This window comes from Chlorocebus sabaeus, chromosome 20 (assembly GCF_047675955.1).
Source record: "Chlorocebus sabaeus isolate Y175 chromosome 20, mChlSab1.0.hap1, whole genome shotgun sequence".
NCBI classification, from domain to species: Eukaryota; Metazoa; Chordata; class Mammalia; order Primates; family Cercopithecidae; genus Chlorocebus; species Chlorocebus sabaeus.
This window is the reverse complement of record NC_132923.1, coordinates 92,164,697-92,184,284: the sequence shown is the minus strand read 5'-3', so window position 1 is coordinate 92,184,284 and position 19,588 is coordinate 92,164,697. Positions and strand designations below refer to the sequence as shown.

The following is a 19,588-nucleotide window of genomic DNA, read 5'->3' as shown; positions in this document are numbered from 1 at the left end:
CCCAGGCTGAAGTGCAGTTGCACGATCACAGCACACTGTGGCCTCGAACTCCCCAGGCTCAGGTGATCCTCCCACCTCAGCCTCCTGAGTAGCTGGGACTACAGGCACGTGCCACGACACCCAGCTAATTTTTGTATTTTTTGCAGAGATAGGGGTCTCACTGTGTCACCCATGGTGGTCTGGATCTGCTGAGCTCAAGCAATCTGCCTGTCTTGGCCTCCCAAAGTGCTGGGATTACAGGTATGAGCCACTGCATCCAGCTTAGTCCATTTTCTGTTGCTACAACAAAATACTGGAGACTGGGTAATTTATAATGAACATAAATTTATTTCATCCGTGGTTCTGGAGGCTGAGAAGTCTAAGAGCATGGTGCTTGGATCTTGTGAGGGCCTTTTTGCTACATTATAACATGGCAGACAGTGTAACATCATGACAGGGCAAGAGCATGTCAGCTCAAGTCCCTCTTCTTCTTATAAAGCTACCATTCCATCGTGGGGCCCCATCCTGATGACTTTATTAACCCTAATTACCTCCCAAAGGCCCCACCTCCAAATGCCATCAATATATGAATTGGGGGATTAAGTTTCCAGCACATGAAATTTGGGGGACTCATTCAAACCACAGCATATCCCTAAACAATATTCCATCTATTCTTGTCTCTCTAGTCTGGTTCTCACCCTCAATAGTTCACCAAGACTGCAAAAGGTCAGCAATGACTTAGGTGCTAATAAATCCAAAGGATACTAAAATGTCCTCATCTTATTTGGCCTCTGAGTAGCTCTCCAGAGTTACTTTCACCTTCTTCATTCCATCGGTTGACTTCTAAGGAACTGCCCCCAACTCTTTTGTTTTCTTCATCCCTTCAAACCACCCTAATCCCATCTCCTTTGCTGGCTCCTCCTCCCCTGCCCTACCTCAAAATATTGGCAAGTCCCACGGCTTAAGTATACATGTTCTTCTCATCTCCATCTATGCTCTTTTCCTAGATAGTATTCAGCTCATGACTCCAAATATCATCTACATAACGCAGACTGCCAAATCTCAATCTCTCACTTTGACCTCTACCTTAGCTCCCAGTTTGTACATCCAACTGCTTAGTTGACACCTACACTCAGATGTCCTGTAGACATCTCAAATTCAAAATGAACAAAATGAAACCCTGGACTTAACCCCCAACTCATTCCTTCACAATCCCACTCTCCCTTTTCAGTATATGGTCCATCATCCAGCCAGGTGCTCTAGCCAGAAACCAGGAGTCATCCATGACCACCCCTGTCATTCACATCCATCAGCAAAATCCATTCACTTCACTTCCCAAACATGGGGTATCTTGAATCAATTCTCTCAGCCGAACTTCCAATCCAGTATCACTACCCTGGCCTATGCCAGCATAATCTCTTGCCTACTAAGTGCTCTCTGCACTCTGTCTTGCCCCTTTCAACTCTACTCTCCACACAACAGCAAGTTTGACTGACATAAAAGTAAAATGTAGGCTGGGCACGGTGGCTCACACCTGTAATCCCAGCACTTTGGGAGGCAGAGGTGGGTGGATCACCTGAGGTCGGGAGTTCAAGACCAGCTTGACCAACACGGTGAAACCCCATCTCTACTAAAGATACCAAATTAGCCAGGCATGGTGGCGCATCCCTGTAATCCCAGCTACTTTGGAGGCTGAGGCAGGAGAATTGCTTGAACCCGGGAAGTGGAGGTCGAGGTGAGCCGAGATCACGCCACTGCACTCCAGCCTGGGAAACAAGAGTGAAATTCTGTCTCAAAAGAAAAAAAAAAAGTAAAATGTAAATCAGATCTTCTTAGTCCCCTGCTTAAAACTTTTCAATGACTTCTTATTAGCATAAAAGCCAAAATTACTACTACAGGCCACAAGATGCTCAATAATTTTGCCCCTGCCCACCTCTTCAACTTCTTCTGATGTTCCTCTCCCCCACTGCCTTCCAGCCATCAGTTCTTCAAACAAGACCTTTCCTGGTCAGGCACAGTGGTTCACACCTGTAATCCCAGCACTTTGGGAGGCTGAGGCAGGCAGATCGTCAAGAACAGGAGGCTGGAATTCGTGGTTCACATATGTAATCCTAGCAGTTTGGGGGGCGAAGGAGGGAGGATCTTTGAGCCCAGGAATTCAAGACTAGCCTGGGCAACACAGCAAGAACACTGTCTCTAATTAAAAAAAAAAAAAGAGGACAGGAACTGTGTGTCTAGTTGACTACTATTATCTCCATTTCCTAGTACCATGCCTAGCACGTGGTAGACATTCACTCAATAAATATCTGGTGAATCGTGTCTTCCTGGAAATTTATACGTAACTCCTTGAATGAGGAAACATGCTTCTCCACTGTGCAATAAGAAAAACTAAGTCAAGTTTCTAACCTGTGGTTTTATTTTGCTTAGAGAACAGGGTCTTGGCTACGTTGCCCTGGCTGGTCTCGAACTTCTGATCTCGAGCGATCACTCCCACCTCTGCCTTCCTAAGTGTAGGGATTACAGGAGTGAGCCACCACGCCCGGCCAAGTCTCCAATTTGCTCGAGGTCATTGAACTAGCAACTGAAGAAGCTAGGATTCGAACCCATATCTGTAGGATTCCAGAGCCCTCACTCTGAAATACATACCGAAGTTTCCCAGTTTTCGGGAACCCGGCTGTACAAGATGACCAAACACAATACCAAGAAGCGGGAGCCCCAGACCCCGCGGAGCGCCAAAGTTCCCAGGAGGCACAGCGCTCGGGGGTGTGGCCAGACGCATGGGCGGTGCCGGGCGTCGGAAGACGATTCGGAACTGCGTATCCCCCAAGGCTCCGCAGGGCGCCGCTGACCGGCGGAAGCGAGGGCGGGGACAGCGGGATGACGTTTTAAGGACGCTTGCGCGCGGGATTTAAACTGCGGCGGTTTACGCGGCGTTAAGACTTCCTAGGGTTAGCGGAATTGAGGTTTCTTGGCATTGCGCGTTTCTTTTCCTTGCTGACCCTCCGAATGGCCATGGACTCGTCGCTTCAGGCCCGCCTGTTTCCCGGTCTCGCCATCAAGATCCAACGCAGTAATGGTGAGGAGCGGGGTCCCTAGGTCAAGGGGACTCGTGAGCGGTGAGACGACTGAAATTACTGCCCCTCCCCAGACACACAAATGGGCTCTCACTCTCTTTCTCTCCCTCCCTCCTTTTCACACGCACTAACTCCTGGTCTCTGCACTGGCAGTCATTCTTCCCTACACAGGGGTGAGAGTCTGCGCCGGACGTGGGTCCCTTTCGCTGTCCTCCGGGAGTGGGCGGACCTTCTCCAAGGCTGGTAGACCCAGGGAAGTTGGGGCTTCTAAATTCACTTCCCTTCCAAAATTCTCCCCGGAAAATGCCCTGCTCTTATGGGGACCTCTGTCTCCTGGCCCCTCTACTCTGGAATAATATTGCACAGTTGCAGTATGTCAGGCACTGGGACTTAGGGTTAACGGGACAGACAAGATCCCTGCTCTTGAGCAGCTTGTAGTCGTTCTCTCTTTTGCTTAAGCAGCTACCGCACTTCTGGCACGTCTAACACCCGTGTCATTAGGGAAATGGACAGATATGACCGCCAGAAGTGAGTTAGGAAAACCCCAAGAGGGCCAGATCCTTAATGCTATGTTGAGGAAAAGTTCATCTAAGGGCTTTAGGGAATCCTCTGCTCAAACATACTTTTGTGTGTTCTCTTCTGTAGGCTCCCGCTCTCTTTTTTTTTGTAGGCTCTCTTTTGAGTAGGGGTGAATCCCTATCCCATGCAGCTCAATTTAAAAACCTGTCCCCTACCCACCTCACTGTGGATATTCTAAAGGTGAAGCTCAGGAGATTTATTTCTCTTAGTTTTGTTTGTTTGTTTTTTAAAGGCAGCTGCCTGTTCCTTCAGGTTAACTCCACTTTGGGAATCTCTGTGGAATCCTAAAAGTGAAGCTCTCAGGAAAGAGAGGGTAACTCTGGTTTTTTCATACTTTATAGGTTTAATTCACAGTGCCAATGTAAGGACTGTGAACTTGGAGAAATCCTGTGTTTCAGTGGAATGGGCAGAAGGAGGTGCCACAAAGGGCAAAGAGGTAGGTTCTATGAGAATTCCTCTACCACATTTAATGCCTTCCTACATAAAGGATCTGTGCAGAAGTGGAATCTGTGAGAGCCTAGTTTCTGATGCTGTGCTCTTCTCACTCATGCCTGTAATCCTAGCACTTTGGGAGGCTGAGGCGAGTGGATCATCTGAGGTCAGGGGTTCGAGACCATCCTGGCCAACATGGCGAAACCTGTCTCTACTGAAAATACAAAAATTAGCGGGTCATGGTGGTGCTAGCCTGTAATCCCAGCTATTCGGGAGTCTGAGGCAGGAAAATTGCTTGAACCCAGGAGGCGGAGGTTGCAGTGAGCCGAAACTGTGCCACTGCACTCCAGCCTGAGCGACAGAGTGAGAATCTGACTCAAAAAAAAAAAAAAAAAAAAAAATTGGCTGGGTGCGGTGGCTCTTGCCTGTAATCCCGGCACTTTGAGAGGCCTCATCTGGAGGATTGCTTGAGCCCAGGAGTTCGAAACCAGCCTGGGAAAAATGTTGAGACCTTGTCTCTACAAAAAATAAAAAATTAGCAGGGTGTGGTTGGTTGCGTCTGTGGTTCCAGCTACTCGGAAAGCTGAGGTGGGAGGATCGATTTAGCCTGGGAGGTTGAGGCTGCAGTGAACCATGATCGAGCCACTGCACTCTGACCTGGACGACAGAGTGAGAACTTTCCTCAAAAAAAATAATTGGTCTTCTTGGCTGGGCACAGTGGCTCACATCTATAATCCCAGCACTTTGGCAGGTCCAGGCGGGCAGATCGCTTTGAGCTGAGGAGTTCAAGACCAGGCTGGGCAACATGGCAAAACCGCATTTCTACAAAAAATACAAAAAAACATTAGCCGGGCATGGTGGTGCATGCCTGTGGTCCCAGCTACTCTGGAGGCTGAGGCTGGAGAATTGCTTGAGTCTGGGAAAGCACAGGTTTCAGTGAGCTGAAATTGTGCCACTGCTCTCCAGCCTCCTGGGTGACAGAATAAGGACTTGTCAAAAGAATGGTCCCCTTCCAGATGCATTGGGATTTTATTTAGTCTGGTCCATTCTAAATTGAAGCAATCAATCGTTTTCTAGTATGTCTGTAGAAAGCAAACTGCAAACTGTAGCCTGGTATGGTGGCTCACACCTGTAATCCCAGCACTTTGGGAGGCCGAGGTGGGCGGATCACTTGAGATCAGGAGTTTGAGACCAGCCTGGCCAACACAGTGAAACCCCCATGTCTACTAAAAATACAAAAATTAGCTGGGCATGGTGGCACAGGGCTGTAATCCCAGCTACTTGGGAGGCTGGGGCAGGAGAATCACTTGAACTCGGGAAGCAGAGGTTGCAGTGAGCTGAGATCACGCCACTGCATTCCAGCCTGGGCAACAGAGTGAAACTCCATCTCAAAAAAAAAAGAAAAAGCAAACTGCACAAAATTTTAGGTTTTAGAAAACTTTGCTTGCCCAAGCTAGGTTCTGCATGTACACTATCTGTGATATCACTTAGGTGAATGAAATCAATAACCTGGTTGAGGAGACAAAAATACGTTTCTGAATCACCAAATAACAAAAGGCAACTTGTGACGAATGGCCCAGATGAGCATTGCTAGAGCAGCTCAGAGGTGGAAACTTTCTGAGAATGGGCTGGGCTTGGAGAGTGGAGTGTGAAGGCTTAGCTGAAGCAGCAAGATGGCACACATAGGGACCATGAAGAAGCCGGCCACAAGCAGTGCAGGGCCCAGGATGCTTGGCAGCAGCAAAACAGCTGAAAAAGGAGACAAAGGTCTTCATGTCTGGCACTGAGCTGGTTAGGTTTTCTTCTGTAGGCAGTGGGGATTTTGAGGAGAGCACCGTGACTAAGACACTTCTGTTCTAGCGGCATTGTGGTGTAGTGAAAAGGTCACTGGGCCAGGAGTATGAAAACCTGGATTCTAGTCTGGCTCTGCCACTGCTTTGTGTTCTTGGGCATGTTTCTGCCCCTCTTCGAAGTTTAGTTTCCCCATCTATAAAGTGAGGATGATGATAATGTCTACCTCACAGGGTTGTTGTGAGGATTTACTCAGCAGATATTTTGGACTGCTTCCAAAATGCTGGACACTTATGGGGTGCTAGGGATACAGAGGTGAAGGAGACAGACTCTTGGACCCTCTTCCATGGAGCGTAATAAAATAATACATGTAGCTGGGCACAGTACCTGTAATCTCAGCACTTTGGGAGGCTGAGGCAGGGGGACCTCTTGAAGCCAAGAGTTTGAGCCCAGCCTGGGCAAATACAGCAAGACCTCATCTCTACTAAAAATAAAAAACAATTAGCTAGTCATAGTGGCTTGCGCCTGTGGTCCCAGCTACTCCAGAGGCTAAGACAGGAGGATTGCTTGAGCCCAGGAGTTCAAGGCTACAGTGAGCCACAACACTCCAGCCTGCGTGACAGAGTGAGACCCTGTCTCAAAAAAAAATGAGTAAAAAAGATAAAACATGTAAAAAGTTTGCTTAGCATAGTACGTAGATATTTAGGTGGTATATTTGAGAAATAAAAGGATTGAATACTTTCCATTATCTGCCGCTAAAGAATCAAGAGGTTCCTAAAATTCCTTTCAGCCAGCTATTATCAGTCCTTTGTGATTCGTTTTTTGTTTTTGTTGTTTGTTCAGAAATATATCCCTTGTCTTACCTCAGATCAAATACTGCTTTTGGAATAAGATCCAAACTTCTTAATGGTACATTCAGGCCTTTTCAAGCTCTGATTTTTTTTTCTTTTGAGACGAAGTCTCACTCTGTCACCAGGCTGGAGTGCAGTGGTACGATCTCCCTCAGTGAGCCAATCACTACAACCTCCATCCCCCAGGTTCAAGCGATTCTCCTGCCTTAGTCTCCCAAGAAGCTGGGATTACAGGCACCTGCCACCACACCCATCTAGTTTTTGTATTTTTAGTAGAGACAGGGTTTCACCATGTTAACCAGGCTGGTCTCAAACTCCTGACCTCAAGTGATCTGGCCGTCTTGGCCTCCTAAAGTGCTGGGATTACAGGCGTGAGCCACCGCGCCTGGCTTGAGCTCTGATTCCAATCACCCTTTTTCTTTGTACCACACACTCTTCTTCCACATATCCTATCACCTGGCAAATGAGATGGTTTACTGCTCTGTGACTGTGCCTAATTCCCTGCTGCCCTTACACGCTTATTCCTTTCTCCTGGGATGTTCACCCTGAATTATCAACATGAGAACCAGCTGATTGTCAGAGCAAGGCTTAAAACTCTGTTTTTTGTGGGGTGCAGTGGCTCATGCCTGTAATCCCAGCACTTTGGGAGGCTGAGGTGGGCGGATCACGAGGTCAGGAATTCAAGACCAACCTGGCCAATACGGTGAAACTGCGTCTCTACTAAAAATCAAAAAAATTAGCCGGGCATGGTGGTAGGCACCTGTAGTCCCAGCTACTCAGGAGGCTGAGGCAGAAGAATCGCTTGAACCCGGGAGGTGGAGGTTGCAGCAAGCTGAGATTGCGCTATTGCACTCCAGCAGCCTGGGTAACAGAGTGAGATTCCGTCTAAAAAAAGCTGGACACAGTGATTCACGCCTGTAATCCCAGCACTTTGGGAGGCCGAGGCGGATGGATCACCTGAGGTCAGGAGCGCAAGACCAGCCTGGCCAACGTGGTGAAATCCCGTCTCTACTAAAAATACAAAATTAGCTGGGCATAGTGCCGCATGCCTATAATCCCAGCTACTCGGGAGGCTGAGGCAGGATGATCACTTGAACCCGGGAGGTGGAGGTTGCAGTGAGCTGAGATCACGCCACTGCATTCCAGCATGGGTGCTAAGAGTGAAACTCTGTTTCAAAAAACAAAAAAAACAAAAAACTGGTTTTCTTTGTTGTTTATGCTCTCTGTAGTTTAGGGGTTGGAAATGGGGGAGATGTGTACCAATAGTCTGTGGCTGTCCCAGAAATGTGGATAGAAGTGTGATTACTGAAGTGCTTGCCAGCTTTTGCGTTTAGTGATTCTATCCCTTTTTTTTTTTTTTAATGAGGTGGAGTCTCGCTTTGTTGCCCAGGCTAGAGCGCAGTGGCGCGATCTTGGCTCACTGCATGCTCTGCCTCCCAAGTTCACGCTATTCTCCTGCCTCAGCCTCCCGAGTAGCTGGGACTACAGGCGCCTGCCACCACACCTGGCTAATTTTTTGTATTTTTAGTAGAGACGGGGTTTCACTGTGTTAGCCAGGATGGTCTTGATCTCCTGACCTCGTGATCCACCTGCCTCGGCCTCCCAAAGTGCTGGGATTATGAGCATGAGCCACCGTGCCTGGCTTTTTTTTTTTGAGACAGCTTTGCTTTTGTTGCTCTGGAGTGCAATGGCGCTATCACGGCTCACTGCAGCCTCCGCCTCCCGGGTTCAAGCGATTCTTCTGTCTCAGCCTCCTGAGTAGCTGGGATTACAGGCGTGCGCCACAGCTGGCTAATTTTGTAATTTTAGTAGAGACGGGGTTTTTCCATGTTGGTGAGGCTGGTTTCGAACTCCCAACCTCAGGTGATCTGCCCGCCTCAGCCTCCAAAAGTGCTGGGATTACAGGCGTGAGCCACTGTGCCCAGCCTACATATGTCGTAATTCATCTTTGACTACTTTCCCCCTGCAGGCTGCTGTCTTCGTGGTGCCTAACAAATGCTTGAATAGGCAGCTAATAACTGCAGGTTTCGTATCTAGGCGGTAAAGCCCTCACCCTGGAGTACATGCTTCAGCTCTGTCACATTTTAAAATACAAATAACAAGTTGGGACAAATTTGATATGTCTGAACCTGTTGTAAAGTTATCCTGGTGAAGTTTGAGTTGTTCCTGGAGGATTGCAGGACTCTGATGATGTAAACTTAGAATTGTGACCTCATTGCAGGCATCAACAGGAAATAGGTAAGGCATGGGCAGGAAGCCATAACTGGGGAAGAAGTTTCTGGGCCCAGAAGAAAATGTAGGTAGTCTTAGGGTTAGGTAGCAGCTGTCGGGAACTTGCCCCTGCCCATAAGATCCTAAAGGGCCTCCACTGGACTCTCACCAGACAGTTAGAACTTGTTTCCTCCTCCGTGTCAGCCAGCAAGAGGTGCTTAGGGGGCTGTGCCCAGCAGGACCTCACTGCCTAGCAAAACAGCAGGGGAGCCAAGTGGCCTAGATCTGCTGTGGAGTACCCAACAGTTTGCCTGCCTGTCTGCCCTCCTCTTCACCTCATTCTCATCACTGACGTCTACCATTGGCTTGGAAATCAGAAACCCATATCCATCTAGATGGTAAACCATTATTAAGGAGTAACTATTTGTTTTATAGCTATTCATACTTAGTGGAACTTAAAGCTGGTAAAGTTTGAATTTAGGGGTAGCCCTGTCTATCGACTTTTTTTTTTTTTTTTTTTTTTTTTTTTAATGTGTTTGTGTTTTTTTGAGACAGAGTCTCACTCTGTCGCCCAGGCTGGAGGGCAGTGGCACAATCTCAACTCAATGCAACCTCCACCTCCTGGATTCCAGCGATTCTCCCACCTCAGCCTGGGGGGACCAGGCACAGTGTCTCACACCTGTAATCCCAGCACTTTAGGAGGCCGAGGTGGGGAGATCACCTGAGGCCAGGAGGTTGAGACCATCCTGGCCAACATGGTGAAACCCGGTCTCTACTAAAACTACAAAAATTATCTGGGCTTGGTGGCACACGCCTATAGTCCCAGCTACTCGGGAGGCTAAGGCAGGAGAATTGCTTGGACCCAGGAGGCGGAGGTTGCGTTGAACCGAAATCATGCCACTGCCCTCCAGCCTGGGTGACAGAGCGATACTCTGTCTCAGAAAAAAAGAAAAGAAAAAAGAAATGTATTTGGATTGAACAATGTTGTTTCATTGAAACTTTTACTTGCTCCTTGCAGATTGATTTTGATGATGTGGCTGCAATAAACCCAGAACTCTTACAGCTTCTTCCCTTACATCCAAAGGACAATCTGCCCCTGCAGGAAAATGTAACAATCCAGGTAGGTGCCTGTCATCTGGCTGCAGCCAGTGCCCCAGAGGATTCACTTTGCTTATTGGCTCTTTGCTGATTGATTGTCTGGCATTTTAGCATAATACATGGGCCCAGGATAGGCCCTTGAGAATTGATAAGAGCCATATATTGTGACAATTTGATTTGTTTTTCAGAAACAAAAACGGAGATCCGTCAACTCCAAAATTCCTGCTCCAAAAGAAAGTAAGTGGATTTCTACTAGCTTACTGTCATCGAATTTGTGTCAGGAATTATGTTTCTAGGACTCAGAGTTGTGGAAGCTCCTCTTTTGCAGGTGGTTTCTATGTAGGCTGAGTCCTGCCTATGTTCCAAGCTTCTTTCTCTATGAGGAAGAATCCAACCTACAGCTATCAGGCCAACCTTTAAGAGACCTGGTGCATTTAGGAAATATGCTGCCTGGCCTGGAAACCTTTTCTGTATAATCCAGAGCCTGATGCTAAGGAGAGTGGGAATCAGCCATTGGTAGGCCTGTTTTCTTCCCTCAGGGCTCAGCCTCCTCAGGGGAACAGTATGCCCTGGAAAGAGGCTTTGAAAAAGGGAGACACTAGGTCTGTGGGTTGTTTAGAAGTACAGTTGGTGGCACTATAGAGAGGGATGGCTGGGGCTGGAGAGAATAACAGCATTGCCTGGTGATTTAGGCGGTTGGGCTCTCTCTGCAGAAGTAGTCTGTGAAAACCTACTTTGACGACATGATAGACTGTGACTCTAGGGGGTAAGCTTCCCAAAAGATCCAGCTTAAAGCCAGTTGTACCTTGAAGGCTGGTGACCTGCACAGCTCTCCAGGTCTAGGGGTCATCATTGCCGCAAAAGGATCCAGCTACCTCAGGGACTCCCAGAATACGTGGCTGGAGCTTCAGGTTCTGGGGGCCCTGGGTGGAGGCCATTGCAAGCTTGGGCCTGACTGTTGTGGTGCTGGCCCTTTCTTGCTGGGTGTACCACAAGGGAATGCAGGAGAGTTGGGACTCGCAGCAGTCCCATTCCGTGTTCATGTCCTCAAAGGATATTGCCACAGCTTTTTGTTTTTTATTTTTCAAAGGCAGGGTCTCACTTGGTTGTCCATGCTAGAATACCATGATATGATCATAGCTCACTGTAGCCTTGAACTCCTGGGCTCAGGCAGTCCTCCCACCTCAGCCTCCCATGTAGCTGGGACTACAGGTGTGCCTCATCACAGCTGGCTAATTTTTTTTTTTTTTTTTTTTTTTTGTAGAGACAAGGTCTCACTATGTTGCCTGGGCTAGTCTCAAACTCCTGGCCTCAAGGGATCCTCCTGCTTCAGCCTCCCAAAGTGCCAGGATTGCAGGCGTGAGCCACCATGCCCAGCCAATAGCTTTTTTTTTTTTTTTTTTAGGATGGGGGGTCTCACTTTGTTGCCTAAGCTGGTCTTGAACTCCTAGCTTCAAGCAGTCCTCCTGCCTCAGCCTCCCAAAGTGCTGGGACTACAGGCACACACCACCATGCCCAGCTACACAGCTCATTTTAATAGAAAAAAAAAGTCTTTAAGGCCCTGAGAGGTGGCTCATGCCTGTAATCCCAGCACTTTGGGGGGCCAAGGTGGGCAGATAACCTAAGGTCAGGTGTTCCAGACCAGCCTGGTCAACATGGTGAAACCCTGTCTCTATTAAAAATATAAAAAACTGGCCAGGCGCGGTGTGGCTCACGCCTGTAATCCCAGCACTTTAGGAGGCCTAGGCAGGTGGATCACCTGAGGTCAGGAGTTTGAGACCAGCCTGGCCAACATGGTGAAACCCCTGTCTCTCCTAAAAATACAAAAATTAGCCAGGCGTGGTGACGGGCACCTATAATCCCAGCTACTCAGGAAGCTGAGGCAAGATAATTCTTTGAGCCCAGGGGGTGGAGGTTGCAGTGAGCGGAGATTGTGCTACTGTACTGCAGCCTGGGCGACAGAGCGAGACTCGGTCTTAAAAAAAAAAAATTACAGATCATTTGGGGCTAGATGTAATGGCTCACACCTGTAAGTCCAGTGCTTTGGGAGGTTGAGGCAGGAAGATGGCTTAACCTAGGAGTTTGAGACCAGCCTGGGCAACATAGCAAGACCCAATCTTATTATAAAAATAAAAAATAAAATCATTAGGGAAACAGGAAGATTGTAAAAATTCAAGATATGGATTATATATAGCCATCAGCTTGAACTTGCAATACTCAGAAACTCGGTAGAAGCTGGTTTTGGCAGAGGTTGCAGTGAGCCAAGATTGCATCACTGCACTCCAGCCTGGCTGACAGTGTAAGACTCTGTCTCAAGAAAAAGATGGGCTGGGCGCGGTGGTTCACGCCCGTAATCCCAGCACTTTGGGAGGCTGAGGCGGGTGGATCACAAGGTCAAGAGATCAAGACCATCCTGGCCAACATGGTGAAACCCCGTCTCTACTAAAAAAAAAAATACAAAAATTAGCTGGATGTGGTGGCACATGCCTGTAGTCCCAGCTACTCGGGAGGCTGAGGCAGGGGAATTGCTTGAACCCGGGAGGCAGAGGTTGTAGTGAGCCGAGATTGCATTCCAGCCTGGGCAACAAGAGCGAAACTCCTCAAAAAAAAAAATAAATAAATAAAATAGTAATAATAATACTTTTTCTCAAGGACTTAGATTAGGTCTCTCTCTCTCCAGAAATGTTTTCAAGATAGCTATAGGTCCCTGTACTTACTCAAGACAGATGCTCTTTGTGGGAGATATCCTTGCCCTCAGGAGCTCCTGGATTTGCACAATGTGGACAAAATTTGCACAATTTGGGGGTACTGGTACTTGGTCTAATTTTTCCTTTCTAAGGAATATGGGAAGTTGGTGAGCCCCTTTCCTGGTGGCTGGGACCAATTTCACCTTGTACAAAACTTGGAGGTTTGCCCCTGACCACCCTCCAGATCATGCAGCACTGACTGGCTACTGCTCTCGGTTCTCCAGGTCTTCGAACTCGCTCCGCTCGCATGTCCACTGTCTCGGAGCTTCGCGTCACTGCTCAGGAGAATGACATGGAGGTGGAGCTGCCTGCAGCTGCAAACACCCGCAAGCAGTTTTCAGTTCCTCGTGAGTAACGAAAGTGCCCCACACCTGCCATGTTTGAGGCCCTGAAGCACATTGCTTGGTCCCTGTGCTAGAATATCCTGAGATTCATCTATTCCCCCAGCTTCAGAACTGGTCTGCTCCTTCCCTACCAACACGGCTTGCTTATTTGGAAATCATCTCTTTTTTGAAAAACTTAATTGAAACATTACACACACATACACCCAGACATGTACACATAGCATTGAGTACATAGTTCTGTGAATTTTCGTAAACTGAACACACTTATGTATCTAACATGATCAGAGCATTACCAGTACTTCAAAGCACCTGAGTTCAAGCCTTGTTTCTCACATGCGGGCATGTTTTCCTGTGGCCATGGAATCAGTCTTTCACAAGTGGTGAAAGACTGGGCAGAAGCCCTCTGACATAGTTGAGGAGTCTAAGGTCTAAGTACACATAGCATTAAGTTCAGTGAATTTTCATAAACAGAACTCACTCATAACTAATATGATCAGAGCATTACCAGAACTTCAAAAGTCCCTGTTGGGCACATTTCCAGCTCCTAATCCCCTCAAGGGTACCTATAATCCTGACTTCTAATAGCATTAATTAGCTTTTTTTCTTTCTGTATTTATTTATTTATTTATTGAGACGGAGTCTCACTCTGTCACCCAGGCTGGAGTGCAATGGCATGATCTTGGCTTACCACAACTTCCGCCTCCTAGGTTCAACCAATTCTCCCGCCTCAGCCTCCTGAGTAGCTGGGATTACAGGCATGTGCCACTATGCCCGGCTAATTTTTGTATTTCTAGTAGAGATGGGGTATTGCCATGTTGGCCAGGCTGGTCTCGAACTCCTGGCCTCAAGTGATCCGCCCACCTTGGCCTCCTAAAGTGCTGCGATTACAGGCGTGAGCCACCGTGCTCAGCCTTCTTTTTGTACTTTGTTTTTCTTTTGAGATGGAGTTTTGCTCTTGTTGCCCAGGCTGGAGTGCAATACTCAATCTTGGCTCACCTCAATCTCCGCCTCCTGGGTTCCAGCAATTCTCCTGCCTCAGCCTCCCAAGTAGCTGGGATTACAGGCATGTGCCACCATGCCCGGCTAATTTTGTCTTTTTAGTAGAGACAGGATTTCTCCATGTTGGTCAGGCTGGTCTCAAACACCCGACCTCATGTGATCCGCCTGCCTTGGCCTCCCAAAGTTCTGGGATTACAGGTGTGAGCTACCGCACCTGGCCCTCTTTTTATACTTTTTTTTTCTTTTTTTTGAGACAGAGTCTCGCTCCATCACCCAGGCTGGAGTGCTATGGCTTGATCTCGGCTCACTGCAACCTCTGCCTCCCAGGTTCAAGTGATTATCTTGGCTCAGCCTCCCGACTAGCTAGGACTACAGGTGCACACCACCACACCCAGCTAATTTTTGTATTTTTAGTAGAGACAGGGTTTCATCACATTGGCCAGGCTGATCTCAAACTCCTGACCTCGTGATCTGCCCGCCTCTGCCTCGCAAAGTGCTGGGATTACAGGCATAAGCCACTGCGCCCGGCCCTTTTTTGTACTTTATATAAATTGAATTTTTTTTTTTTTTTTTTGAGACGGAGTCTCGCTCTGTCACCTAGGCTGGAGTGCAGTGGCGCGATCTCAGCTTACTGTGAGCTCCGCCTCCCGGGTTCATGCCATTCTCCTGCTTCAGCCTCCTGAGTAGCTGGGACTACAGGCACCCACCACCATGCCCGGCTAATTTTTCTGTATTTCTTTAGTAGAGATGGGGTTTCACAGTGTTAGCCAGGATGGTCTCAATCTCCTGACCTCGTGATCCACCCACCTCGGCCTCCCAGCTGGGATTACAGGTGTGAGCGAGCCACCACACCCAGCCTATATAAATTAAATTTAAAATTTTTTTTTTTGAGACGGAGTCTCTGTTGCCCAGGCTGGAATGCAGTGGCGTGATCTCGGCTCACTGCAAGATCTGCCTCCCGGGTTCGCACAATTTTAAAATTTTTTAAGTGAGTCAGATGAGGTGTGGAAAATTAGTAAATATAAACAAAAATTTTTAATGTGAATTGTTTGTCAGTCTTTAATAGATTATATAAAGCAGATGCAAATTTTGTAAGACACACAACCATTACACTTTACATATATCAAATTTAGCTCTAATAGGATGAAAGTAAATGAATGGGTCATGACCAAGTATGGGAAGTAATGAGGTGTTGTGGATTGGACCTTTCTGTATTGAATCAATCTGGTTAGTTGTTTCCCCAGTTCCCCGTCACCCTAGCTTTTCAGTCTTTGCTCCTGTTAACCACCTGGGTTCCTGAGGCTTGGGAGAAGTCAGAAAGGCCTGACTTTTCTCCCTAAGACCAGACCTGGCCTGACCTGAGAACCCATGCTTGGGTGAAGTCTAAAGAGTTCATGTCCTCAGAGGCTTTTCCCTTCATGTCAAAGCCCATACTGAACTGTTCACATACCTTTTAAGATATTTTGACCCTAGGAGCCAGCCCTTGCGGAAAACGTGGTCAGGGTGAGAGTGTGGGCTGAGCTGAAGGGAAAAGTACAAGCTCTGCACATACTGTAAGAGCCTTGCTGAGCACGCAGGTCACTCTCCCGGCCCATAACCAGGGCCGTGGGCTCAGGTGAGATGCCTGTGGTATACCTACCTGCTTCTCCAGTGACTCTTGTTCCCCTACAGCTGCCCACCCTAGGCCTTCCTGCCCCGCAGTGGCTGAAATACCATTGAGGATGGTCAGCGAGGAGGTGGAAGAGCAAGTCCATTCCATCCGAGGCAGCTCTTCTACAAACCCTGTGAACTCAGGTAGACACACTGAGCTGTCTGCTGTTCTGTTTCTAGTGAGGCACAGATAGTTAACATCCCGTCCTAAACCTGGCTTACCTTGGCACCTGAGTTCAAGCCCTGTTTGTCACATGGGGGCATGTTTTCCTTTGGCCATGGAATCAGTCTTTCATTATCAAGACAAAACAAGAACTGTCTGGCCGGGCGCGGTGGCTCAAGCCTGTAATCCCAGCACTTTGGGAGGCCGAGATGGGCAGATCACGAGGTCAGGAGATCAAGACCATCCTGGCTAACACGGTGAAACCCCGTCTCTACTAAAAAATACAAAAAACTAGCCGGGCGAGGTGGCGGGCGCCTGTAGTCCCAGCTACTCGGGAGGCTGAGGCAAGAGAATGGCATGAACCCGGGAGGCGGAGCTTGCAGTGAGCTGAGATCCGGCCACTGCACTCCAGCCTACGCGACAGAGACTCCGTCTCAAAAAAAAGAAAAAAAACAAAACAAAAAAACAAGAACTGTCTCACCTCTGTGGTTGTTGAGAAAGTAGCTAAGATGCTTAGGGAAAGCTTGGGTTAGAACTGGAGTACAGTTATCACTATTTGACTTCACACTGGCCAGGCCACTACTTTGTGGACTTGTCCATCCCAAGAGTCACATCTATTACTTCTTTTTGCATATAGTGATTTAAGAGTAAGGATCTAGAGAAGGCCTCTCCCTGGGAAAGGCCCAGTACTCAGAAAAAAGCAGGCTGGCTTAGACTGGTAACAGTGGGCTTCCTTTTTTTTTTTTTTAATGTTTTTGTAGTTCGGAGGAAATCATGTATTGTGAAGGAAGTGGAAAAAATGAAGAACAAGCGAGAAGAGAAGAAGGCCCAGAACTCTGAAATGAGAATGAAACGAGCTCAGGTACCTTTCTTGGGAGGCCTAGGGCAAGGGTTTTTGGACAGTTGTCCTTAACCGAAACCCTACACGCAGCCGAGATACAGTTGGGCCCCAGCATTTCTGAGGCTCCAGTTCTTGAGGCCCCAAACCTGTTTTTTGTTTTTTTTTTTTTTTTTTTTTTTTTTTTTTTGAGACAGAGTCTTACTCTGTTGCCCAGGCTGGAGTGCAGTGGTGTGATCTCGGCTCACTGCAACCTCCACCTCTGAGTTCAAGTGATTCTTGTGCCTCAGCCTCCCAAGTAGCTGGGATTACAGGCGTGTGCCAGCTACTTTTTTGTATTTTTAGTAGAGACAGAGTTTCGCTATTTTGCCCAGGCTGGTCTGGAACTCTTGGCCTTCTAAAGTGCCGGGATTGTAGGCATAAGCCATTGCATCTGGCCTCTGAGGCTCCAATTCTGATATCCAGGAAATTTAACTGGTTTATCAGGATTCAGAGAACAAGTAATTCAGAAATGTTTCTGAAGGTCCTTAGATGAGGAATATTTCATGCTGATTGTCTAGTAAGCAAGCCCATCACATGCTCACATGGCAGGATGGCCAGAGGAGCTGTAGGGCATAATTGGTCTGCTTTCTCCCACCCTCCCCCGAGTTGTACGCATTTGGAGGGCAGGGACTGCAGTATAGTCCCCTTATTTGGGTTCATTGCTTCTAGGTAGCCCAGTCTGCTGCTGTGCCTCCTAAAATGTGGAACTGGCCCTAGTCCCAGTTTCTAGCATGCTTTGGTGTATGCTTAGGCCCCTCTGCCAGTCTCTTCCCCAGTGCTTTGTACCTGGCTTCTCAACCTACAGCCAGGGCGGGGACTTTGACAACTGTGAAGGGTGGTGAGCAAAGAGCGATTGCTGCTGCCGCATAGGGGTCTGAGAGCACTTATATCTTAACAGTCTGCCCTTTTTCACTCTCGTCTCAAACCAGGAGTATGACAGTAGTTTTCCAAACTGGGAATTTGCCCGAATGATTAAAGAATTTCGGGCTACTTTGGAATGTCATCCGCTTACTATGACTGATCCTGTAAGTACATCTAAAGAACTTCTCTTTCTTGAATAAGTGTACAATTGAGGGATAGACAACTTCTCTTCACAGGAATGAGGGCATGCAGGAATCTTTACTCACCTTTGAGCGTTTTATTTTTTTTTTTGAGATGGGGTCTCACTCTGTCACGCAGGCTGGAGTGCAGTGGTGCGATCTTGGATCACTGCAACCTCCACTTCCCTGGGCTTGAGTGATCCTCCCTACCTCAGCCTCCCAGGTGGCTGGGACCACAGATGCATTCCACCGCACCCTGCTGATTTTTTGTATTTTTGGCAGATGGGGGTTTCACCACGTTGCCCAGGCCAATCTCGAACTTCTGGGTTCAAGCGATCTGCCCGCCTCGACTTCCCAAAGTGCTGGGATTACAGGTGTAAGCCACCGTGCCTGGCAGAGGCTATTTTATTTTATTTTTTGAGACGGAGTCTCACTCTGTCGCCCAGGCTGGAGTACAATGGCATGATCTTGGCTCACTGCAGCCTCTGCCTCCCAGGTTCAAGCAATTCTCCTGCCTCAGCCTCCCCATTAGCTGGGATTACAGGCATGTGCCACCAAGTCCAGCTAATTTTTGTATTTTTAGTAGAGATGGGGTTTCACCATGTTGGCCAGGCTGGTTTCGAACTCCTGACCTCATGATCTGCCCACCTTGGCCTCCCAAAGTTCTGGAATTACAGGCGTGAGCCAATATGTCCAGCCGAGGTTATTTTTTAATATCCTTTGGTGGGCTGAAGCTAGGGAGGCCCGCATGGGAGGGGTCTGATCTTTATAAACTGGGTTCCACTCCCACTACCGTAGGTTGGCTAGATTCCTGCATTAGTAAGAATCATGAAAGCAGCGCTGAAACTCCTGTAGACAGCAGAGTGAGAAAAATGGGAACAAAATCCAGTGCTCTCATCTTGTGCTCTGGAGTATCTAATGGAGGATGCAGGGGTCCTAGTGTTAGACCTTGTCCTCTGACTGGGCCAGACATGGGATTGGAAGGGGTGGAAGTTCTGGACAAGCTTGCTTTTGAAATTGCTCTGACCCTTTGCTGTTGGTTGCCTCCTCTCATCCACTTGCAGATCGAAGAGCACAGAATATGTGTCTGTGTTAGGAAACGCCCACTGAATAAGCAAGGTAAGTCCTGTTCAGTCAGGAAGAGGCTTCAGACTGACTAAGGGGCCTTCTGTTTCCAGGGAGCACCCCCTGAAATACTCTCCTTCTGCAGAACTGGCCAAGAAGGAAATTGATGTGATTTCCATTCCTAGCAAGTGTCTCCTCTTGGTACATGAACCCAAGTTGAAAGTGGACTTAACAAAGTATCTGGAGAACCAAGCATTCTGCTTTGACTTTGCATTTGATGAAACAGCTTCAAATGAAGTTGTCTACAGGTTAGTCCCTTGCATCCATTTTTCCCTCCTTGTGCCCTTCCATACCCTTTTTGTTGTGGGACATGGTGGTAACGCTACTCACAGACATGCTGAATTCTGAGGCTCTTCCTCGCTTCTGTGTTTTCTTTGCGTCATACCCTTTGGCAGCTTAGTCGCCCATCCTTGAGTGGATCCTGAATAATGAGGTATTACCCATTATATGCTGAGGCAGGGTTGGCCAGGCTCCAGGGGTTCTTCCTGTGCCTTATGCAGCCATCTCATTGTCCACTGGGATCTGCTCTGCTGCTTTTTTTTTTTTTTTGAGAAAGAATTTCACTCTTGTTGCCCAGACTAGAGTGCAGGGGCACAATCTCGGCTCACTGCAACCTCCGCCTCCC

At 47.9% G+C, this 19,588-nt stretch overlaps 1 protein-coding gene across 2 annotated transcripts in view; it reads left to right on the top strand.

Annotated features, from left to right (window-relative positions):
* The first annotated feature begins 2,857 nt into the window (after positions 1-2,857).
* The window catches only part of KIF2C (kinesin family member 2C), a 28,092-nt gene continuing 11,361 nt past the window's right edge, over positions 2,858-19,588 (top strand). The window contains exons 1-10 of one of the 2 annotated variants that reach the window (XM_007978998.3): positions 2,858-3,055; positions 3,974-4,068; positions 9,936-10,037; positions 10,204-10,252; positions 12,987-13,109; positions 15,777-15,899; positions 16,680-16,780; positions 17,728-17,823; positions 18,903-18,957; positions 19,049-19,211. In XM_007978998.3, the coding sequence (XP_007977189.1) occupies positions 2,986-3,055; positions 3,974-4,068; positions 9,936-10,037; positions 10,204-10,252; positions 12,987-13,109; positions 15,777-15,899; positions 16,680-16,780; positions 17,728-17,823; positions 18,903-18,957; positions 19,049-19,211 (977 nt within the window). In that variant the 5' untranslated portion in view covers positions 2,858-2,985. The remainder of the gene's footprint in view (positions 3,056-3,973; positions 4,069-9,935; positions 10,038-10,203; positions 10,253-12,986; positions 13,110-15,776; positions 15,900-16,679; positions 16,781-17,727; positions 17,824-18,902; positions 18,958-19,048; positions 19,212-19,588) is intronic. The other variant, XM_007978999.3, reaches the window with a different exon arrangement.